This window comes from Gymnoscopelus microlampas (assembly GCF_963454915.1).
Source record: "Gymnoscopelus microlampas genome assembly, chromosome: 9".
NCBI classification, from domain to species: Eukaryota; Metazoa; Chordata; class Actinopteri; order Myctophiformes; family Myctophidae; genus Gymnoscopelus; species Gymnoscopelus microlampas.
This window is the reverse complement of record NC_139946.1, coordinates 11,076,931-11,097,592: the sequence shown is the minus strand read 5'-3', so window position 1 is coordinate 11,097,592 and position 20,662 is coordinate 11,076,931. Positions and strand designations below refer to the sequence as shown.

The window sequence follows — 20,662 nt, the reverse complement described above, 5'->3', positions numbered from 1 at the left end:
CTCTCTCTCTCTCTCTCTCACACACACACACACACACACACACACACACACACACACACACACACACACACACACACACACACACACACACACACATTCAGAGAAAGTGTCAAATTCATCCTTAGAGTAAGTAAGTTGGACCAATAATGACTTTCAAGTATTCTCATGGCGCCACCCACTGGCAGTGTATGGTCAACAATACCATTTGATAAAACAGATTAGATGACGGGAAAGAATGTACCACCACCACAGTATGGAAGTCGATTTTAATTATTTCATCGTGGTATTTATTGTTTTATGTTTTTAACCAATGGAGTTCCATAAGCACAGTTCTGTTGCACTTGTCATCCTCATTTGTGCAATGCACCAGATCTATCCCTTTCCTTGCTGAACAGAGACTCGAAGGTTTGCCAGTCTCTTTCAAATTGCAACTTGCACGCCCTCTCAGGGTAGAAGGCCTAATCAGTCATAGATATATATCTATGTAATCAGTCACCTATAAAGTAACTAAGTACTGTACTTAAATAAACTTTTTTAGGTATTTTTACTTTTAAGAGTATTTTACATTTTCTGTTGTAGCCTACTTTTACTTCTACTCAACTCCACTACACCTCAGATGCAAATATTATACTTGTAGACCTACTGCACTACAATTATTTGAAAACTTTAGTTACTAGTTAGTATCCTAGTTACTTTGTAGCCTAGATTTGAATTATAATTACAAAACATACATTAACCACTTAAGTCCTATATACATTTTGGCCATTTGAAAATAGTCGCTCTACAAGCTCACAATAGGTTGCGGATTGTGAGCTTGTAGATCTGCTATTTTCAAAAGATTGGTACACATTTGAAAACTTTAAATGGGACATTCTACATACTGTAATGACTACTTTTACTTTTGGTACTTTGAGTACATTTTGATGCCAATACTTGTACTTTTACTGAAGTACATTTTGAATTCCAGACTTTTATACTTGTAACAGAGTATTCGTATTTCTATATTGCAGTATAGATACTTAAGTAAAACATTTGAGTACTTTTTCCACCACTGCCTATAACCAACTTACAATAGACATCGTATTCACCGCACTTAATTCATACTGTGATAGCATGGATATATCATATAAACTACAACTGACTAGGAGATTAAATGGACTACACCTCCCAGCTTGCATCTCTCCGGTTTACGGACTACATGTTCCTGTATGCTTTGGGGTGCTACCGTGATGCTTTATGGGTAGGTAAACCAACGTCCTTGTCCTACTATCAGCCGCACACACTGACTGACTGACGTTACAAGGGCTTGGGGATCCCTGTTGATTCAGATTAAAAACTACTTCCACAAACATGATGGCAGCCAGGTTCCTCCGTCGTTCTCTCCCCGTGCTGAGGCACACACGCTGCTACGCTGAAGCAGTCGGTGGCGCGCCGCAGATGTCCTTCACGTTCGCCTCTCCAACCCAGGTATGAGACGCCGTGGTGGGCATGCTATGCAAGGCTGCTGATCGGGCCTAGCTGTATCTAAGCTAATGTTACCCAAACTATTCATTCAGTGATGGGGATTAAGGATCTGTTGACAGTGTGGAGAACACGTCACGTCAGGTCACTTTGACATCGTGCAGCAGGCCCAGTTGCAGCTAAATGAACTGCTGGGTTAACTTAGATGTAGCCCTGGCCTGATCCATAACACTGACAGTCATGGATGATCTTCAAAATAGTGTTTGCACTTTCTCCCTTTTTACTCCGCACATCTACATATACGTTCTGATGTCAAATATAAAGTGCTTACCCCATGGCCACGGATGTTACAATCATGTACGGACCCTCAGGAGTAACCGCATTTTCCGTGTTGTTAAATAAAAGCATTTTAATCCGATCGATGGCCATTTTCTCCATATGCTTTCAACTTCGTGACCCTATCGGTTGGGAGGTGTATTGATACATAAAAACTCTATGAGAAAATGGCCACCGATCAGATTAAAATGATTTTTTATTGAACAATACGGAAGATACGGGTACTTTTGAGAGCCCGTACATAATTGTAACATCCGTGGCCATGTGGTAAGCACTTTATATTTAAAATCTGAAGGTTAATGTGGGTGTACGGGACAAAAAGCAAGAAAGTGCAAACACTATTTTGAAGATCATCCAAGACGGTCATGACAGATGACCGTCTTGTGATCCAAGGCTAACTTAGCTGCAGCTAAATGTCAATGCAAGTTAACGTTAGCAGTGGCTACTGGCTAGCTGTCATTCACTGTCTACGCACAGTAAAGGCACGTACAAACTAAGTATAATGTGCATCAGTAACCACTGGATGATTGTTATTGACTAGTGATCATTTAAAGTCATTACTTACACCAATTCCAGGATATTATGTCTGGTCGCTAGATGGTAACATTAGCTTGACATTGTCTTCAGTACAGAGTTGGTGTATTGCATAACAAAAAGTTGCATGCATTAAACAAGTTCAATTAAGTTCAGTATTGTGTGTCTTTCAGTGCTGTTGATAGTAATTCTTAAAATATTAAGAATATGGATTATTTACTGAGGAAGGCTGTTGCTTATAATCTTGAATTGGCAGATTTGAATTGGCTTATAATGGTTATATTGCTTACAGTGGTGGAAAAGGTACTACATTTCGTAACTTAAGTAAAAGTATCAATACTGCAATGTACATATATACTGTTTCAAATGGCCAAAATATATGTTGGGCTGAAGTGGTTAGTGTGTTTTTTAATAATAATCAAAATCTACAAAGTATACTAGTTACTAAAGTTTTCAAATAATCGTATTGGAGTAAAAGTGCAATATTTGCCTCTGAGATGTAGTGGAGTACCTAAAAATTGCACTTTAGCGCAGTATTTGAGTAAATGTACTTTGTTGCTTTACACCACTGATTGCATAGATAAAAAAATACGTAATAATTGAATGCATCACGTTGTGTTTCCCCAGGTGTTCTTCAAAGACGCCAGTGTAAAACAGGTTGACGTGCCCACGCTGACCGGTGCGTTCGGTATCCTCCCTGCCCACGTGCCCACCCTGCAGGTGCTCAGGCCCGGCGTCGTCACAGTCCTCAACGACGACGGTTCCTCTGTCAAATTCTTTGGTGAGATTGTAGCTACATCAGAATAAAGTGGAATGGTCGGGCGATGGTCTTTATGAATTATTTGATGTTTATTTTTAATGAGGTATTGATGTCTGTTTTTGATCAAGACGTTTGCAATATAACCTTTTATTGTTTGCAACTTCCTGTTGTGCATTTGTCCTTCAGATGTCTTCAAATAACATTTTGATGAAAAAACAGCTGCACTAAAAAAAAAACTGATGCAAAAATAGTAGGGGTGTGCCGATATATCGTCCCGCGATATATCGCGATACGTTTTCGCGACGATATGTATCGTTTTGGAAAAAAAAAATATCGTTTTTGAAAAAAAAAAAAAATTTTTTTTTTTTCTTTTTTTTTTTTTTTTACAATCATAATAATCAGGCATGCAAACGGCCCCGAAGTGAAAAGAGTGACAACATGTTTTTTTTCGGGTCAGGTGTCATACTATTTGGATTCAAAACGGCTATTGTAGCTGAAAAGCTACAAGTTTGCATGTCTGAATAATGCAAAAACAGAATTATTTGTTTGCATTTTCTTTTTTTCTCCTCCATATATTTTCATAATAAAAAAAGTGCGTATCGTATCGTATCGAAATCGTATCGAAGTTGTGAGCCAAATATCGTATCGTATCGTTTAGTGAAATTAGTGTATCGGCACACCCCTAAAAAAATAGCTTTAATGGGAAAGAATGTTTCGGGCAGTAGACCTTCATCAGGTTATCTGATAGCCTGATGAAGGTCTACTGACAAACGTTTCCCATTAAATTATTTGTGCATTTGTAGATTTTTCTTCTGCTTTGATCTGCCCTTGGTTTTTTTCACCTTGTAGATGTGCGAAAGTCATTTGAAACAGCTATATCCATCATGTTGTCTCTTAGACAGTGTGCCCACCAAGCTAATGATGAGTTTATTGCCCCCTGTACAGTAATCTAAAATAATTTTGCAAACCATCACACAAGTAAATGCCCTAATTCAAAATGTGAATAACTAATTAATTTACTTATAATCATGATCATGTCTTGATTCTGCCGCAATGCTTCTCACAGTTGCATGCCTCAAGTAAAGCTGTTCACTTACACTGACCATCTTTCTAAATTAATCCGCTTGCAAACTTTGCAAAGTCCTTGCCAGCACATGCATGCGCACACATAATGACGCTTTATAGTTAGAGTAATGTGATTCTGAAAATACATGCTGTTCAGCCTGTCAGCCTGTAGTTGTTGTTTTCCTTGGCAATGTTGATTGACATTGACAATGACATTGATAGAGCGACATTGATAAAGCGACATAATAAAGCTAATCCTGTTTGTTTTTTTGGAATGTCTTACAACCTTTGCTAAATGCTGGTTGATATCAAAGGCCTAATCATATTATATACAATATGAGTTTAAGAAGAGATAATGATTACATTCAGAAAATTACATTTTACCACTTAAGCTCCATTTTATTTCGTTGTAGGATTGTGTTCTACAACTTCACTACAACACATCAAATTCATAGGGAGTGTTACTTATTATTACTGTTTAATTATTGAGCGTTGTGGCCAGACTGTGCTTGAGATCGATCATGTACCGTGTTGGCATGTATTAGTAACTGGTGTGTCTCTGTGTGTGTGAACAGTAAGCAGTGGTTCGGTGACAGTCAACGCAGATTCTTCAGTACAGCTGCTAGCGGAGGAGGCTGTGGCCCTTGACCAGCTGGATATTGTAGTGAGTATGACCTTTACAGATGGGAACTATCACGAGACATAACAAGACATAAACAACTATGGCTGCATCTTAAGCAAAGCATTTTGATTTAGGTTCAGCCTACATTTGCCCTTTTAAGACCACCAGAAATAGACCTATGCGCTTATGTAGAGAATTCCAAATATGAAAAATATTTGTGGCTACTGTGATTCTTAGTTACGCATCATCCATCTTTTGGTGAACTTTCCAAATGTTTTGACATGTAAAAAAGGGTATTTTGTGCTTCTGCAGGAAGCCAAGTTGTAAAATATCACCAGTCAGTTCAGAATGTCACTGGATAAAAATAAATCCCATATTTTCAGCATATAATCAAATTAACTTAACTTTTTCTTGTTTTTGTGATGACTTCAAGTTACCTTAATCCTTTAATTTTTTTGTATTAGGAACTAATAGTTGACCCATGGTTTTAGGCAGGGTCGAGTAACGGTTTCAGCAAATTGTCTTAAAATGCCAATTGCATGTGATTTAATGAGATTTCAGTGACCATCGGTGTACGTAATCATTCAATCGTATCTAGAATTATGGACTCTTCAAGCCTATTTGATGCCAGGCTAGCAGACGGGTTTTGGCGGCGAGGGTCACTTCTTTGACCCTGTAATAGATTTATTCTCCCCCCCTTCCCTCCTCCTGCACTGATGATTGCATCCCAGTTGGTGATGATGTACATAGTTATGGCAGTAGTTGGGCTGCAACACCACATCCTTGTTTAAATGTCAATCTAGTTAATACAGCACATTATCACACGCTCACCGTAGAGGTGTCTCACCCTTTGACCTTGGGCTGTGTCAGTGTCACTGTCAAGTTGACTCGGTGGCGGTAAAAGAGTTATTATTTCCTCATTCCCTCCCCACTCCATGATAACAATGCACATGGGCCCACGCTGTTAATAAGGAGAGAAAGGTCAGTCACTGTTGAATTATAGCAGATGTGTCAAATCCCCACTGGGAGACCTTTAACTTCCAGCTACGTTTGGCATTTCTCCTTTCTAATCGCCACTGTGACAAATGGAGTTTTCAGAGCAAAGAAGCAGTGGGAATTTGCTAAGCGTGTCTTTCTTCCCATTTTTCTCTTCCTCCCTGTCTGACCTTGCGGTACTGATTTTAGCTGTCAGGCCAGACCCAGAAGGTTTATTTTTATTTGTTATTACTTTGGTGGCTTTGTTAATGTTGGAGGTCTGGTCGGAATTTGATCTTGATTTACTGCTGAAACCTTGAGCTTATGACCAGTCAGTTGGTGAATTATTTCAATACAGATGGTGGTCGTTTGTCTCTAGTCTCCCTAGGGGAAGTGGCATAGCCACAAAAAAAAGGAAATCAATACGCATGACCCATGGTTGGTTGATACAGTTAAGAAATTAGATGTTCCAGTCAACACAAAAAAACATTGACCTGATTACTGAATCAGATTTCTTTTCATTACTTTATTGTAGGTTATATAAATAGAAATAGAAGACGAAAGCGGGGCAGAGCTCTTACTACTACTGTTCCACTTCATGCATTTCCAGTTTCTTTTAATACGATTTTGTTTCCAGCCAACCATTAGAATAAATGTTGTTCTATACAAGTCATATTGGCAGGTTGCCAGCCTTCATTTGCAGATTCCTTTTTTTTTTCTTCAAAAAGCTAGGTAGATGGTGAAATTGGTCTTGATGGCTTGTGACCGGAGAATGTAGTTTGCTTTTTAGTGTGTTTCAGGTGGAAATGTTTCATGTTGTTTTTTGTGATACATAATTCTGTGAATGTCAATCCTCAGGCTGCAAAGGCCAACCTGGAGAAGGCCCAGCTTGACATGTCCAGTGCGTCCGATGAGATGGGCAGGGCAGAGCTTCAGATCAGCTTAGAGGCCAATGAAGCCATCGTCAAGGCTCTGGAGTAGACCTGTGGTATGACATCTCAGCTATCGCACCACTGTCTGTCGATGGGGAAATACAAAGCAATGCTATTATGTTCCTTTTCCATCAATATATTTCATCTTCAACTATACATTTTCATGATTTTGTGTAATGCAAGCCTTCCATTCTTGGTGCTGAAAATCAATATTGGGAACATAGGCCACTGATATTTTGAAATGTGACTAGAATGTCAATTGATGAAGCACTTCTGTATAGCTCTAGTTTTATTTTTTGGCGTGTAAAACTTGGCCATTCTGTTTCCCCCCTCTAGGTAACCTTGTATTGGTTTGAAGGAACTGAAAACGGTCCATGTTTATCTGTTTCCCAGCTCAGTCAAGTCAGTAACCGCAAGAGTTCGTGCTTGCTTTGTACAGTGGATGAAACTATCAATAAATTTATTTGGAAGTATCTAGCAGCCTTCTTTGCATTATTAATCTTACCCTCTTGTGTATTTAATTAAACACTGCACACAATAATTAACATGTTATAAGCTAGAAAATGTGTTAGTAGGGCACAGATCTCCGATAAGGTGGCAGTGTGTCCACAAGGTTTTGGCGGTGCTTCCAGTGCCACGTGCCCTTTTTAAAAGGTCAATATAACTTCATGGTGCATGTGACTCAGTTCCTTTGGACCTATGATGAATCTTTATTTTATTATTATCCTACTATAATTCTAGTAACCTCTGTCTATAGTGGTGAAGCTGCTACCCGGTTCTCCTCAGTGGTTGGAGCAATTGCTCTGATTTTGCACACAGCCATTGACCATTACCATCTGAACTTAACTGTGGAGCCCGTTTTTCAATTTCATCAAATCTCAGCTTCTTATTAGCGTTTATGTGTCAAACAATGGTGGACTCTTGATCAAACTGCGCATGCGTCGCGTCGCGCCTGTGTGTGTCTACAGTGCTGACTTTTTACCCCCGGTCTCAGTATCGGGGGGCGGGTGCGGGGAGAGACAGGCGAGTTGAGTGAAACGAGTTGGGGAAGCACACTGCTCACGCGACAGGACATGCAATAACCCCACGATTGCAACTACTTTCGCCTGCACACTTCACCGGGTATGGTCTAGTATGGTTAATTTATGTTTAAGCAGCACTATGTAGTTAGGGGTATCAGTGGCCACTTTGGACACATAATATGGCAGCCAACGTCTTTGACTTCATTACCCAAGAGTCTCTGCAAGCATGTCCGGCGAGGACGTGCTGTGATTGGCCAGTCTTTGCTTTGACTGTCAGTTCTGCCTTGGATCCTTGGCAAATGCCAAGATGAAACTCATTGTCTCCCCTATACATTGTAGTACAGTCAAGCTCCTAGCAGGTACCACCCTGAGTCTATAAATGTATGGATGGATGATTGTTATTGCTTAAACATGTAACTTTATAATTTTGTGGGACATAATATGCTATAAAGTTAAGTTTCATAGTGTTGCTTTAGTCTATTAAGAGACGTGCATGGTATGCCCCCTTATGACAACTGGGTTAACTGTAGTCCTTCCTTGGACCAGGAGGACCAATTCTATTTAGTTTTGTGCAAATCTGTTATTAATTGCTCAGCAGACGGCATTGGCTCCTTTGCAGAGCTAATACAAATATTGTGTCCCTATTGTATGATGGGACGAAAAAGTCCAATGAACCAATTCATAATTTAAATTCACTTATTTCTCTGTAGTATAGCTGCTGTGTAGTAATTATACTTTCTGCCACTTGGAGGCAGTAGATTACCCTGTTAACACAACAATGCCATTCAAGCGATTTTGTCACATGCTCATACATGCCACTGAAATGTTCCTGTGGCAGCAGACTGTGCCAACAAACCGTGTCTAATATGCGGGTCATAAGACTTACTGATGTCAAATCACCATTTCAGGGAAGTACTTCACTCATAAAATATCTGTTGTGTAGCAACAACTGGATGTCTTAACATGACCTAACTAAAGAAACTTCCTCTCCTTTGAGATGTATCTCCACTGCTGAGAAGTTATGTGTTAGTCACTGTGCAGTCTTGCATGGTGGTTTATCTGTTGTGGGTTGTTGTGATCCCTCAGTCACTCCCTTGATATTCTTTAAATGTAGTACTGTAGTACCAAGGCATGTTTCTTGTATGAGTCATGCGTGATGACCTGCAGCTTCTGTGCCAATGCCAGGAAAAGTGGCCCCGAACACGCCATCCTGTGGAAAGCAGGACTTTTTCTCTAGTTTCACATAACTATAGGTTTCAGGCCAGACTCACCCCAGGCGGCGACAACATCTTCCACTTGAGGTTTTTGGAGCCGAGACCACAACCGGTTTGTTTTGAATGTCAAAAGGCTCCAGAGGCCTTTAACAGCCCTCCGGTTTGTGTGTGTGCGTTTTAACTAAGTGTTCAAATGTAAACAGTGCCATAACCACATTAATAACCATGATGAAACTGGCACCTACTTTTTTTGTTTAAGACTACTTATTATGAGGTTATTAAATGCCAGTGTCTGGCTTCTCACCTCATTAGGATTATAGCCTGGCCAGCAGCCGTAAACTCCTAGAAATTCTAAATGAACTAAATCATATTTATTTTCATTTAAGTGTGCGTGCGTGCGTTTGTGCATGGTCCACATCTTTGCTCTATTTCACTGTAAAATATGTTTATAGATAGATGTGTTCGTAGTTGACCAAGGTCACTACTTATTACACTTACAGATATAAAAGTCACTTCTGATCCTCGATTAACATGTCTCCTCGCTCCAGTATATACAGTACATGTAAAATAGATAAAATAGATAAAAATAAATCAGCCTATTAAGTAGAACAAGTACACATCTGATTTATAAGTGTGGCAGATGTGGTTCAGGATGGTCAAAATGTCCATTTATAGACTGGGATCTAGAACTCCGTTTCCATTAATAAGCATTTCTGAAAACCTCACACACATCCTGCTCTCTGTTCTTCTTTCCTATCTGTCTGTCTCTTTCATTTCTCCCTCTTTCCAGCCAGACACTCATACATACTCGCACTCAATCACTCATCACACATCAGTCAGTCTAAAGGCCTGGAGGAGACACAGGAGTTCGTAACGCCTGCCAGAGGTGAGATGAAACAGCCAGTGTCAAAGCCATCCCTTTCTTTAATCCAGATTTATGGTACATTGAAACCCAACCAGTCTCTTCCCTTCTCCTCGTTATAATGCTGCTCTACATTAAAAGGCCAGAATATACCATGTGCTTCCCATGTGCCTACTCTGTTCTCTCAGCTGAAGTCAGACACTTGTAAATGTCCTTCTCTTCCCAGACCGTGGAAAAAGTGGGTACTTTAATAGACATTTGGATATACTGTACTGTACACTCATATTATCCAGTTGAAAACTTGCAACTACAACCAGTGTTAAGACAAATGTAGACATATTTAATATATACATGTATAACTACCGGTATGCTATTTTAGTTGAAAACTCATTGCACTGTTGTGCAATGAGTGTGTGGCCGCCTAGGCTATAATTTGCACTTCATTGTGTAGTTGTCAGAGACAATAATTGATTGTCTAACATTTAGGTGTTTTAACTAGCACCTTAGGCATTTTACGTAGAACTGTACTTTTTACATTAGCAACCTTGTGTATTAAGGGCACACGCGCTGAACACTGGAATTTGTAAAATGTCAACGAACCACAACAACCACATAATGAACGCTAAATGAACTGTGACCTAAGTGCTCAAGTGCTATGCATTGAGATAAAGGCATTGAAGTGCTATGCGTCAACATAAAAGGGATGAAGGATTATCTAGTAGAGGAGCTCTTACTCAAAAGCCACTCATGCTGATTTCACGTCTGATGGCCCTAAGATAAGTCACTATCCATCTACTGTGCTGTGTAATTAAAAGGTTGTGCCGTCTGTACCCAAGAGAACATGACACATGGCGTGTTGTGACACTGCATTGAGTCATCGTGAGTGGTCCCCTTGCACAAAGCAGCTCTCATCTTTGTGAGAGCTCGTTGGACTGTGTTCATTGTTAAGGCCAATCGTCATATTCATGATGCAAAAATAATACCGGGTCAACAGCACCACAAGGGGGTGCTTGGTAAATGACGACTAGTTTGATCTGGCTGCTGTTTTACCCCCAAACAATGCATAATAATGTGTAACCTATATTGACCTAATTTAAACTTTGTTGCACAATGGTGGTGTTGCTCAAAATTAATAGATTTTCAAGCCAATAACACAACGTGATGCGTCTGCAGCTCAAACGCTGTTATAAGAGAAAGAAAATGATATGGGCCCAGGGGGCCCACATCAGAGATCACTGGCTGCGTCAGTACAGGGGACAGCTGTGGGCTGTCCCTAAAAAGCCTTTGCTGTGGAATGGCAAGAGCTCACGATCACACGACGGTGTCTTCGTCCTGGCAAACTGACAAACTTACGGTACACATGGGGACAAACTTACATCACACGTGGGAACAAACTTGAGTACGATGACACATGGGGCTGTCATTAAAAACGGCATGGGATGTTTGCCAAAATGCTGTATGAATAGCAAAGCCTACTGCCTATACAGAAGGTCCTGGACGCAGGCTTAGTCATCGTGTGAATATGGATCTTAGGAGATGATACATTGAGTGACTTCTGTCAAAGCCTTTTTAGAATTAACCCAAGACCTGAGGCTTATTCTACAAATGCCTTCTAAATCAGTCAAAGGTTTTTCGTGCCAAGGACCCCCAAATTGGTATATATTTGGCCGCGGACCCCCATCTGTCTCTTCGTGCCACGCTGTGAGCTTGTACATCTGCTATTTTCCAACATTTTTGAAAGATCTTTGAGAAAAAGTTTTTCTCAAAGATCTTTGACCACTATTATAAACCACTGTTCTAAATCCTAAGAGTTTTCTGAAAAACTGATGTTGCTATATATACTGGAATATGTAGCTAAAATCTAAAATGCCAGATGCTGTCCCGGTTTTGATGGGTTAAATGAGTGGTGAGTGGCACTCAGTGGAGCCATTATCACACACTGTAAAATCCTGTGTTAATCTTCTATATTAACACACAAAATATTTACACCATGAGACAATTATGAAATAATGAGCCTTTCATGACACAGGGAATGTGTTCATTTCAATGGTGTGGTTGTGGAAAGTAATTGAAAAATGTTATAAAAGCTGCAGATGAAGGTAAGATGCAAGTCACAGTATATGCATTGAACTAGGTAGTAATAGATTGCATATCGTTGCCTTCGGGCAGAAACCAGCTACCTCCATTTTTCTTCTTTTTTATTTCTTTTAATAGATCAGTGCTATTGAACACCCCTTATGTCTGTGTGTGGGTTTTACAAATATTGAACCAATGAAAAGTAATAAAAAGCGCTTCTGACTAAACCTCCTAACTCCATTGGATCCTCAAACTGTCGGACAAACCACCTAACACCAACTTGTGGAGTTAGGCGGTTTGTCCCCCATTGATTAGAATGGGGAAAAAGTCAGATGGGGAAAAAACCCTATCTCCACATTAATGGTCAAAAACCTCCTAACTCCACTTGAGCTGTATTTGGGTAAAGTGATGATAATATAAGGACACATTCACGTATCTGACAATGTATGAAGTCACCATACCGACTTTGATGAGGCAGTATTGTGTTGTTCTAAAACACGTTTATTTTTTTCATTTCCTGAAAAGTTAATATATTGGATATAGCTGGTTTCTGCCCGACAGTAGAGATATAATGATAGTAAAGAATCTTGAACATAGAAAGGTGATTGACGACTGATAGCCTTTGTTTTTTTATCAGGTACAAAGAACAAAAAAGGATTTCGACTGTTACCACTATCTAAAAACAACATAATTGATGAATTAGTCATTTATTTACGACACTAATGATATACTTACAGTCTGCCAACTAAAATAGGCTAAAGTCAAGCTTTATACAGTATTTTGTAGGCGGCCTGGGTAATCAGTCATCTGTAACCATTACTTGACAATATCCGACAGTACAAACCCTGTAATTTGCGAGCAGCATTCCCCCCTCTTTAATCTGCAGAGAAAGTGTTTTGCCTATGGCAAGCCATCCATAGCCGGATATCGAAAGTGTTTGGTGTATGGAAGTAAAGAGTAAGTAAGTAAAGATGGCTTAGATGTGTTGGAGGGAAAATTAAAGGGTTGGAACATTTAAAAGGCTCCAGTAGATGAGTCAAATATGACTTTCAAATGTCAACTTTCTATACAATAAAGGGCACCAGCATTACCCATATCATCCAGAATGCACAATTTCCCACTTTGGGTATAGCTACAAATTGTAGCCATCCCCAAGGGGGGTAATTATGCATTCTGGATGATATGGGTGATTCTAGTGCCCTTTAGTGAATAGAAAGTTGACATCTTGGAAGTTAAAGTTTAAGTTTTGTGTTGTAGCCTACAATACAAAACTTCACACTGCACACATGGATACAGATACGCATCACTGCAAAATACATCGTTTTTGTTAGTTTTTTAACTACGTTTTTTAAGAGAGTGTACAAAAGTGTACAAATGTACAAATGTATAGTTGTAAACCCTCTGAGTTTAGATTAACACTGATTTGACTGTGTATCAAGGGGGCTAATGTGAGCCGTTCTGCGGTAAGAGAAAGAGAGACATGGAGGGAGTGGGGCTGATTGAAGTGCTGACCTTTTGGTGAGACCGCAAAGAGGGGGCCTGCAGACTCTCAGTCAGCTGTCAGATACTGCATCCAGCCTGGGAGTGGGAGTTGGGGCCCTGACACCAGCCTCCTACCTCTCTACCCTGTTTGTGTCATCCTTCCATCCATCCCTCCATACTTCCATCCTTTCCTCTCTGCACAAACACCCACCCACTCGCCCAAAGCACACTTCACACACCATCACACACATGGCCAAACAGAAACGACACACACAGTCACACACACACACACACACACACACACACACACACACACACACACACACACACACACACACACACACACACACACACACACACACACACACAGGTAAACACATGCATCAACAGACACGCGCGCAGGCAGGCACACACACACACAAACACAAACATACTGCAGCTTGTGCCAGCACAGCAAGGTAACATTTCTACAAATAGATGTGGGCATTTCAGAGAAAATTGCAAAGCCGCAAACACAGCCTCCTGCAGGGGTGAGATAATCAGCTTTGTGGTAACAGCAAATGGCCCCTGAGTGGCAAGGCAGGTAATCATTCCACTGTGAGTGTTTTTGTGGGTTAATAGAGAGTGCTTTTCTGCGCTTATGTGACTGTGACTGTGTGTGCATGTATGCCCATATGCACAAAGAGAAGTAGTGTATAGACAAGTGCATGTGTTCATAAATGGAACAAAATACAGTTCCTATCAACAAACCAAATGATCCTTTTGGCCCACTGTATAGCAAAGTCCTCAACTATATAGTCACCTACTTAAATGCCACTTACGCCACATTAAGCAAGAAACTCCACAGAGACAAGAGAAAAGAAGAACCTATGGTGCAATGACATACTGTATAAAGCTGTTGATAGTGACATGTTGCCATGAGAAGCCTGGCTAGCCCATTTAGACCTGTTTGACCTATATACGTCTTTATACCTTTCAATCCGGGATAGCATTTCTATCATTTTAGATTTGGCTATATATATAGCAACATCCTTTTTTTCTTTTTAAATAAAAATGAGTTTTTCAGAAAACGTACAATCGGCCTCAGGTCTAAATGGGCTAGTCCAGTCTTTACATTAGATACACACACGTCCCATTGTCCTCTGTTCTGCTGCTCAACCACTTCCTAGAAGGAGCCCAGGTGGGAAACATTTGCATAAGCGTCTAAAACACAATCGGGTTTGCATTAATTGAGCTTGGAATTATTCCATATCCTGATGCTGTTCCCAGGGGGATCCCCCTCCCCACATTTTTCAATCCTTTGATGATAATTATTCAGTCATTCTTTCATTCATTCAGCAACTACACCAAAGGACTTCATCCATGCATTTGTTTTTCATTTCAAAGTCTTAACTTCACAGGTGTGGATTACATTCTGCACTTACAATTATGTCGTCTCTGTTTGGTGACAACTTATAAAGGGATGCATGGAGAACAAAGAGGACTGACACACAACTAGGAAGGGAACGCAATGCCAGTTTTTCCATTTAACCAAGATAGCATGAAGCGAATGGGTGATGGCGTGTGTGTACAGTATGTGTGTGTGTGTGTGTGTGTGTGTGTGTTAACTGATGGAGAACGACAAGCATGACATTAGGCTGCCTTTGGCTGGGACATATGTGTAAAATATGCATGTCTTTCTCCCGGGCTGCTGACAATGGAGTTCGTGGCAGTTTGACATTCCAGTGTGAGGTGTCACATACTAGAGGGGTGAGAAGAGTGCATCGGTAGGGTGGGACTGAGCTTTCGTATACTGTGTGATACTGTGTGAGTGTGTGTGTGTGTGTGTGTGTGTGTGTGTGTGTGTGTGTGTGTGTGTGTGTGTGTGTGTGTGTGTGTGTGTGTGTGTGTGTGTGTGTGCGTGTGTGCGCGTGTGCGCGTGTGCGCGTGCGTACGTGCGTGCGTGCGTGCGTGTGTGCGTGTGTGCGTGTGTGTAAATGCACGCATCTGTGCGTTCGTTCGAGTGTGTGCATTTGAGGACATGGATAAGGTGTGTGGGAAGGGGAGATGTCATCTTAGGGAGTGTCACAGCGAGGTGAGATGAGGCCATGCCATAAACGCACACAGTTCACACACAGAGAGTGAGTTGAGGTGAGCAGCATGCCCATATATTTCCATGCTTACAGAACGCATGCATCTAAGTTTAGTCATACTACACCATACCCGGTGATGTGCGCAGTCAAAAGTATTTGCAGACTCGGGGACATAATTGGGCGGAACCTTACCCATTATCCCTACATTTTTTGCCATGTTTTATTATTTTGAAAAACATTTTAAAATAGTTCAACTAGCCGATCTACATCGACACGTTGTGAGCTTGCAGATCGGCTATTTGAACTATTTTAAAATGTTTTTTTTATTGAAACCTGGTTTCATAATTTTGTCAATTTGACCACTGATCGCCATCACAGGCAGAAAGTAAATTTGGCACCCGCATAAGAGTTCCTGGAAAGCATCTTTCCATGGAAGTACCATGCTATCATATAATACCCTCCTCAACCTATACAGGGGGCCTCTATGAACTGGCAGCTGTGAACCAAAAGCTAATGGCACCAGCATCTCAACATACACTAGTCCTGGCACACACTCAGAAGACTGTGACGCTTGCTGTAGTTTTGAACTTTTCTTTTCTTTTCATCAGTTATTTTCATTCAGACATGTGACCGTTTAGGCTGTGGTCATTATTGTCTCTCTTGGAATCTTGGATGAGCAGAATTTTCCTGTCCTGGTGGAAATCTCGTACTCCGTCCACCCCTCCTTCGCATTCTCTTCTATTCCATCTGTCAGGCTCATGTGATCTGTCTATCATTCAGAGGAATGAGGGGTGTTTTCCTGCCTCCTTGATGCGCTTTTTAGTAGCGTGCTAAGTCCAGACATGGTCTAAGTTACAGGTCTATGTGTGCGCCAAATGAGGAATTGAGAATGTGTAGTGATACCAGAGGAACACCTTCAATCCTTCCTCTTGTCACTTGTGTCACCGTATTCCATCAGCCACCTGTGTGTTTTCAAACTTTCCAACCGCCACAGATACTTGAAACATATATATCCCAGCTATGTGAATTTCCAGAGAGAAGATGAAACAAGGTTCAAATGAATTCCAAACGTGACTCTGGCTGGACTGGCCAGTCTTCATGTTTTACCTTAGTAAATGGCTTTTTTAAATGATTTGTTACAGTCGAGGTTACAGGTCAGGGTTCATAGCATAGGGTAGATCATGTGCTAATGGAGAAGGTGTGATTAACCCTCTCTTTCATCCCTATATTTCCTTGATGCCTTTGGGTACTATACACCAGGGTTTTTCATGAGTGCTTGCTCTGATAATGCACCATGAGAGGCCATTTGGATACCTGTAACAGAGTTTCCCCCCAACCCCCAGTTGTTTTAATTTGTAATAGCACCATTTGTTTTGAGCACCTTCCTTTGTCAATACACCCAACTGAGCTAAACTGAACTGAGCAACGAGTGACGTTGCCCACACACAACAGGTCTGGCCGAAGGCCTTACGTGGGTGTAAGGTTGGGAGTAAGGCCAGGCTATTAATAAGGTGAGGCATAACCACCAACCGTATTACTTCTTTGTCATTAGGACAGTAGCGTATGGTGGGTTCTAACGTGGACCGGGCCAGATTCTTAAACCCCCCCGCGGGCCGGCGGGGGGGGGGGGGGGGGGCGGGGGGGCTCGCGCAACGATGGTTTGACGGGGAAACCGGTTTTTAATGGCCAGCCATTAACAATCCGGCCAAATGCAAATAAGCCCGATTTGAAAACAAAGGCGAATTTCTGTGGTTGGCTACAACAGAATGGGTGATGGGGTTATGTTGATTTTTTGTTTTTTTCCCCTGGGGGAGCAGAGTTTTTCAGACCGGGCCATGGCCCCATTGGCCTCTATGACGATACGCCCTTGCATTAGGATCAGCTTAGCTTGGTTATCACTATCACAAATGCATGTGCATGATCTGTAATCAAAACCTAGACTTAATATGCCAGCTGATCTACATGTGTGTTTGCGATAATACTCATGTTAAGTATAATACAGAGAACTGTCCCCTCCAGCTACCACATAGGATAGGTTGACCCTGTCTACTCCCCACAGAGGTGCCTCTCCAATGGAGCACTAGGAAAATATGACATCTAGCTAGTTTCCAAATAGGCCACTGAAGTCAGGCAGGCAGGCATAGCTCCACTTTAACACACTTCGACCAGCTGTGACGGGACCCTGGATTCCAACAATGGGACATCACACCAGCATGCAAACCTCTTTCAACCCATTCAGCCCAGCAGTCTTTATCTACAGGACGAAGATCTGGCACTGAAGCTAACTTCAGGGAGCTGCCATTGATGGATTCACAACCAATCAAAATGCTAAATGCTCAGACGACATCTGTTGTCATCACTTAATTAATAGCACTGATTGTCCTTTACTATGATGACATAAAATACAGGGGTGGTGTTAATTGGTGATGGCAATATCTTTGAAACCTAAGAATGGGTAAAGTAATTTGAAGATCAACTATTTTTGCTATTTTCTAAATTTATGTTTGACAATTACATGGTCGAAATAAGGATCCCAGCTTGAAGGTAGTTAAAGGTAGGGCAACAGATAAGGGGAAACTTTTGATATTTACAAACTAGTCCATATCTAAACAACAATATCAGTTGGAAACGTTTTGAAAAGGTGACTACCCTACTGGTAGCAGAGTGGAACTGCACAGTGACGACATCATGAGTGGAGGTTGACAATTACATGGTCGAAATAAGGATCCCAGCTTGAAGGTAGTTAAAGGTAGGGCAACAGATAAGGGGAAACTTTTGATATTTACAAACTAGTCCATATCTAAACAACAATATCAGTTGGAAACGTTTTGAAAAGGTGACTACCCTACTGGTAGCAGAGTGGAACTGCACAGTGACGACATCATGAGTGGAGGAAGCTGCTACATGTATACTGTATTGCCTGTACAATATTGGCCAATAAATGAACATGGTAAATGTCTAGCATTTAAAATCTGATATATTTGCCATGCTCTGGAAGCCTCTACTGTAAAAGGTTAAATGTAATGCATATTGATGATATTAGTATCCTTGTATTTGGTTATAGGGAGTTTGGTTATAGGGAGTTTAGGTGAGTTTAACAGGGTGGAATTCTTCTGTCCCTGACACCACATATATATATATACCACTAGAAGTTCGGGCCGCTACGCGGCCCGAACGTCTAGCGTGACGCGTCGTTCACTTTGCAGTGCCACCTTACAGGCACCTCACAGTGTGAGAGAGAGTTTTGTGCTCTCCTAAATCCACGGCAGGCTTTGAAAGTACCCACTTCAGAAAGAGGTGACGTGCATCACCTCTCCAATGACCAAAACCCACTATGGAAGCCGTCGAACTGGTGCGATCTGACGGCATCCTAGAATTTATAGGTAGGACGTGATGTCATGCGTGATGTCATGCTGTCGTGAGATTACGTCACACTGGCGTTGTGTCCATATTCGGGACGACCGTCTCGTGATGTCAGATTACGTCACACTGGCGTGATGTCAGATTACGTCACACTGGCTACATACAACGTTACAGACAACCGACATGGCGCAGGATTCAAATTGTATATATAGATATATATATATATATATATATATATATATATATATATATATATATATATATATATATATATATATATATTATATATATATATATGTATATATGGTGCTCACATCTACGTCATACCACCATTATGACTGTGTGTAAGTAGTAAGAGAAGCTGCTGACGATTCCCACTGACACTGTCACTCCTCTCATCTTCTGTTTCTCTCCATGCTCCCTTTGCCTCGGCCCACCTAGGAGATGGCAAATTGTGTGTGTGTGTGTGTGTGTGTGTGTGTGTGTGTGTGTGTGTGTGTGTGTGTGTGTGTGCGTGCGTGCGTGCGTGCGTGCGTGCGTGCATGCGTGCGTGCGTGTGCGCGCGCGCGTGTGTGTGCGCATGGGCGTGTGTGCGTGTGTGTGTGCGCGTGCGTGCGTGCGTGCGTGCGTGCGTGCGTGCGTGCGTGCGTGCGTGCGTGCGTGCATGCATGTGTGTGTGTGTATGTACGTCTCTGGTCGGAATGATGTGAGTGACTGCTGAACCTAAGCCAGACGTTCCCTGAATGTGACCACAGGATCTTGCTACGCGTGGACGATTGTGAGGAGGGGTCATTCCAGGCCTCCAAATAGAACTCCAAAATGCTTTTCCAAACATCTGAAAAGGTCAGATAAATGGATACCAGTTAGTAGCACTTCTTATCTATCTGTGCGTGTGAGTCAAATCTGCAAACACCACCAAGAGGATTAAGCAAGGCTACAGGCTTTGTACCTTGACTTTCACTCAAATGGAAACAAATATATGTTATAATAAATATACATTTATAAAGTGTTGCATTCTGAACTTAGATTCGCCATTTAAAAAATGTAACACCTTGTCTAATTATTAGTAGATAATTAGTAGTAGTTGCTAGACATTGAAACTCAAACCTACAATATAGCAATAAACTAGTGTTTCCATTGTTTTGTTTGTTTGTTTGTTTGTTTATTTGTTTCTTGTTTCTGCACATTTTCATTAACTTTATCTTTATTTATCTTTTTATAGCTGACATTAGCATGCTTGATGAACATCTTTAACAAGCAATAAACACCACATGTCAGCTGGCACAGTATAAATAGACACAACTGACTAATTAACTGTGAACCCATGGGTGGTTGACTGCCTGTATCAAGTAGCATTCAACAGAAATAATAGACATGACTAAACATAGCCAAAGTCTACTGAGCCAGGCAAGGAAAGGTTACTTCTCAACTGGATTATGCTCTTGGACTTGTTGGGCATGTTGATGAGCGCTAGACCCAATGATGCTGATTGACAGTATAGAGCAAGTGGGTTCAGTTAATTAGGCTTTAATGTGTTCTGCTGGCTGCATTTAGGGTTTTAAGTGGTATCTTTATTGCAAATGTGATACTATAATAGTATTAGTGAACAAGAATGATTGCCTCCTAGCCTTCTGTGTCATACGTTATATATTGGGGTGTGAATTGTTGTAGATCCCTCACAGTAAGAGCATAGGTCAGTTCCTTTGGCCTTTCACCTTTGGCCTATTCTGGGACACATGAGTAGCCTACAATGTAAAATCCTGAGAGTTAATCACTTAAACCGAGCATCCCAATTTTGTCTTTTAGTCTTAATAGGCGAACATTTGTTGAAAATAGCCGATCCACAAGCTCACAATGGGTCCCGTTGTGGCGCGTTGTGAGCTTAT

General features: G+C 41.2%; 2 protein-coding genes across 3 annotated transcripts in view; one reads left to right on the top strand and one right to left on the bottom strand.

Moving 5' to 3' along the window:
• hcn2b (hyperpolarization activated cyclic nucleotide-gated potassium channel 2b) overlaps positions 1–20,662 on the bottom strand; it is a 354,462-nt gene that overhangs the window by 234,641 nt on the left and 99,159 nt on the right. The window lies entirely within an intron of this gene.
• atp5f1d (ATP synthase F1 subunit delta) lies at positions 1,241–7,158 on the top strand. 2 transcript variants are annotated; one of them, XM_084066502.1, is made up of 5 exons: positions 1,241–1,467; positions 2,959–3,112; positions 4,732–4,820; positions 6,612–6,741; positions 7,022–7,158. In XM_084066502.1, the coding sequence occupies exons 1-4, from the start codon at positions 1,351–1,353 to the stop codon at positions 6,732–6,734; spliced, it is 483 nt and encodes a 160-aa protein (XP_083922628.1). In that variant the 5' UTR covers positions 1,241–1,350; the 3' UTR covers positions 6,735–6,741; positions 7,022–7,158. The 2 variants fall into 2 exon arrangements, with proteins under 2 accessions (XP_083922628.1, XP_083922627.1); XM_084066501.1 differs by having other exon boundaries at positions 6,612–7,158.

Bases quoted from the DNA above. Each gene is read 5' to 3' on its own strand.
- atp5f1d (XM_084066502.1), top strand. From the start codon at position 1,351: ATGATGGCAGCCAGGTTCCTCCGTCGTTCTCTCCCCGTGCTGAGGCAC. The intron at 3,113-4,731 runs GTGAGATTGTAG...GTGTGTGAACAG, and splicing joins TTCCTCTGTCAAATTCTTTG to TAAGCAGTGGTTCGGTGACA. The intron at 4,821-6,611 runs GTGAGTATGACC...GTCAATCCTCAG, and splicing joins TTGACCAGCTGGATATTGTA to GCTGCAAAGGCCAACCTGGA.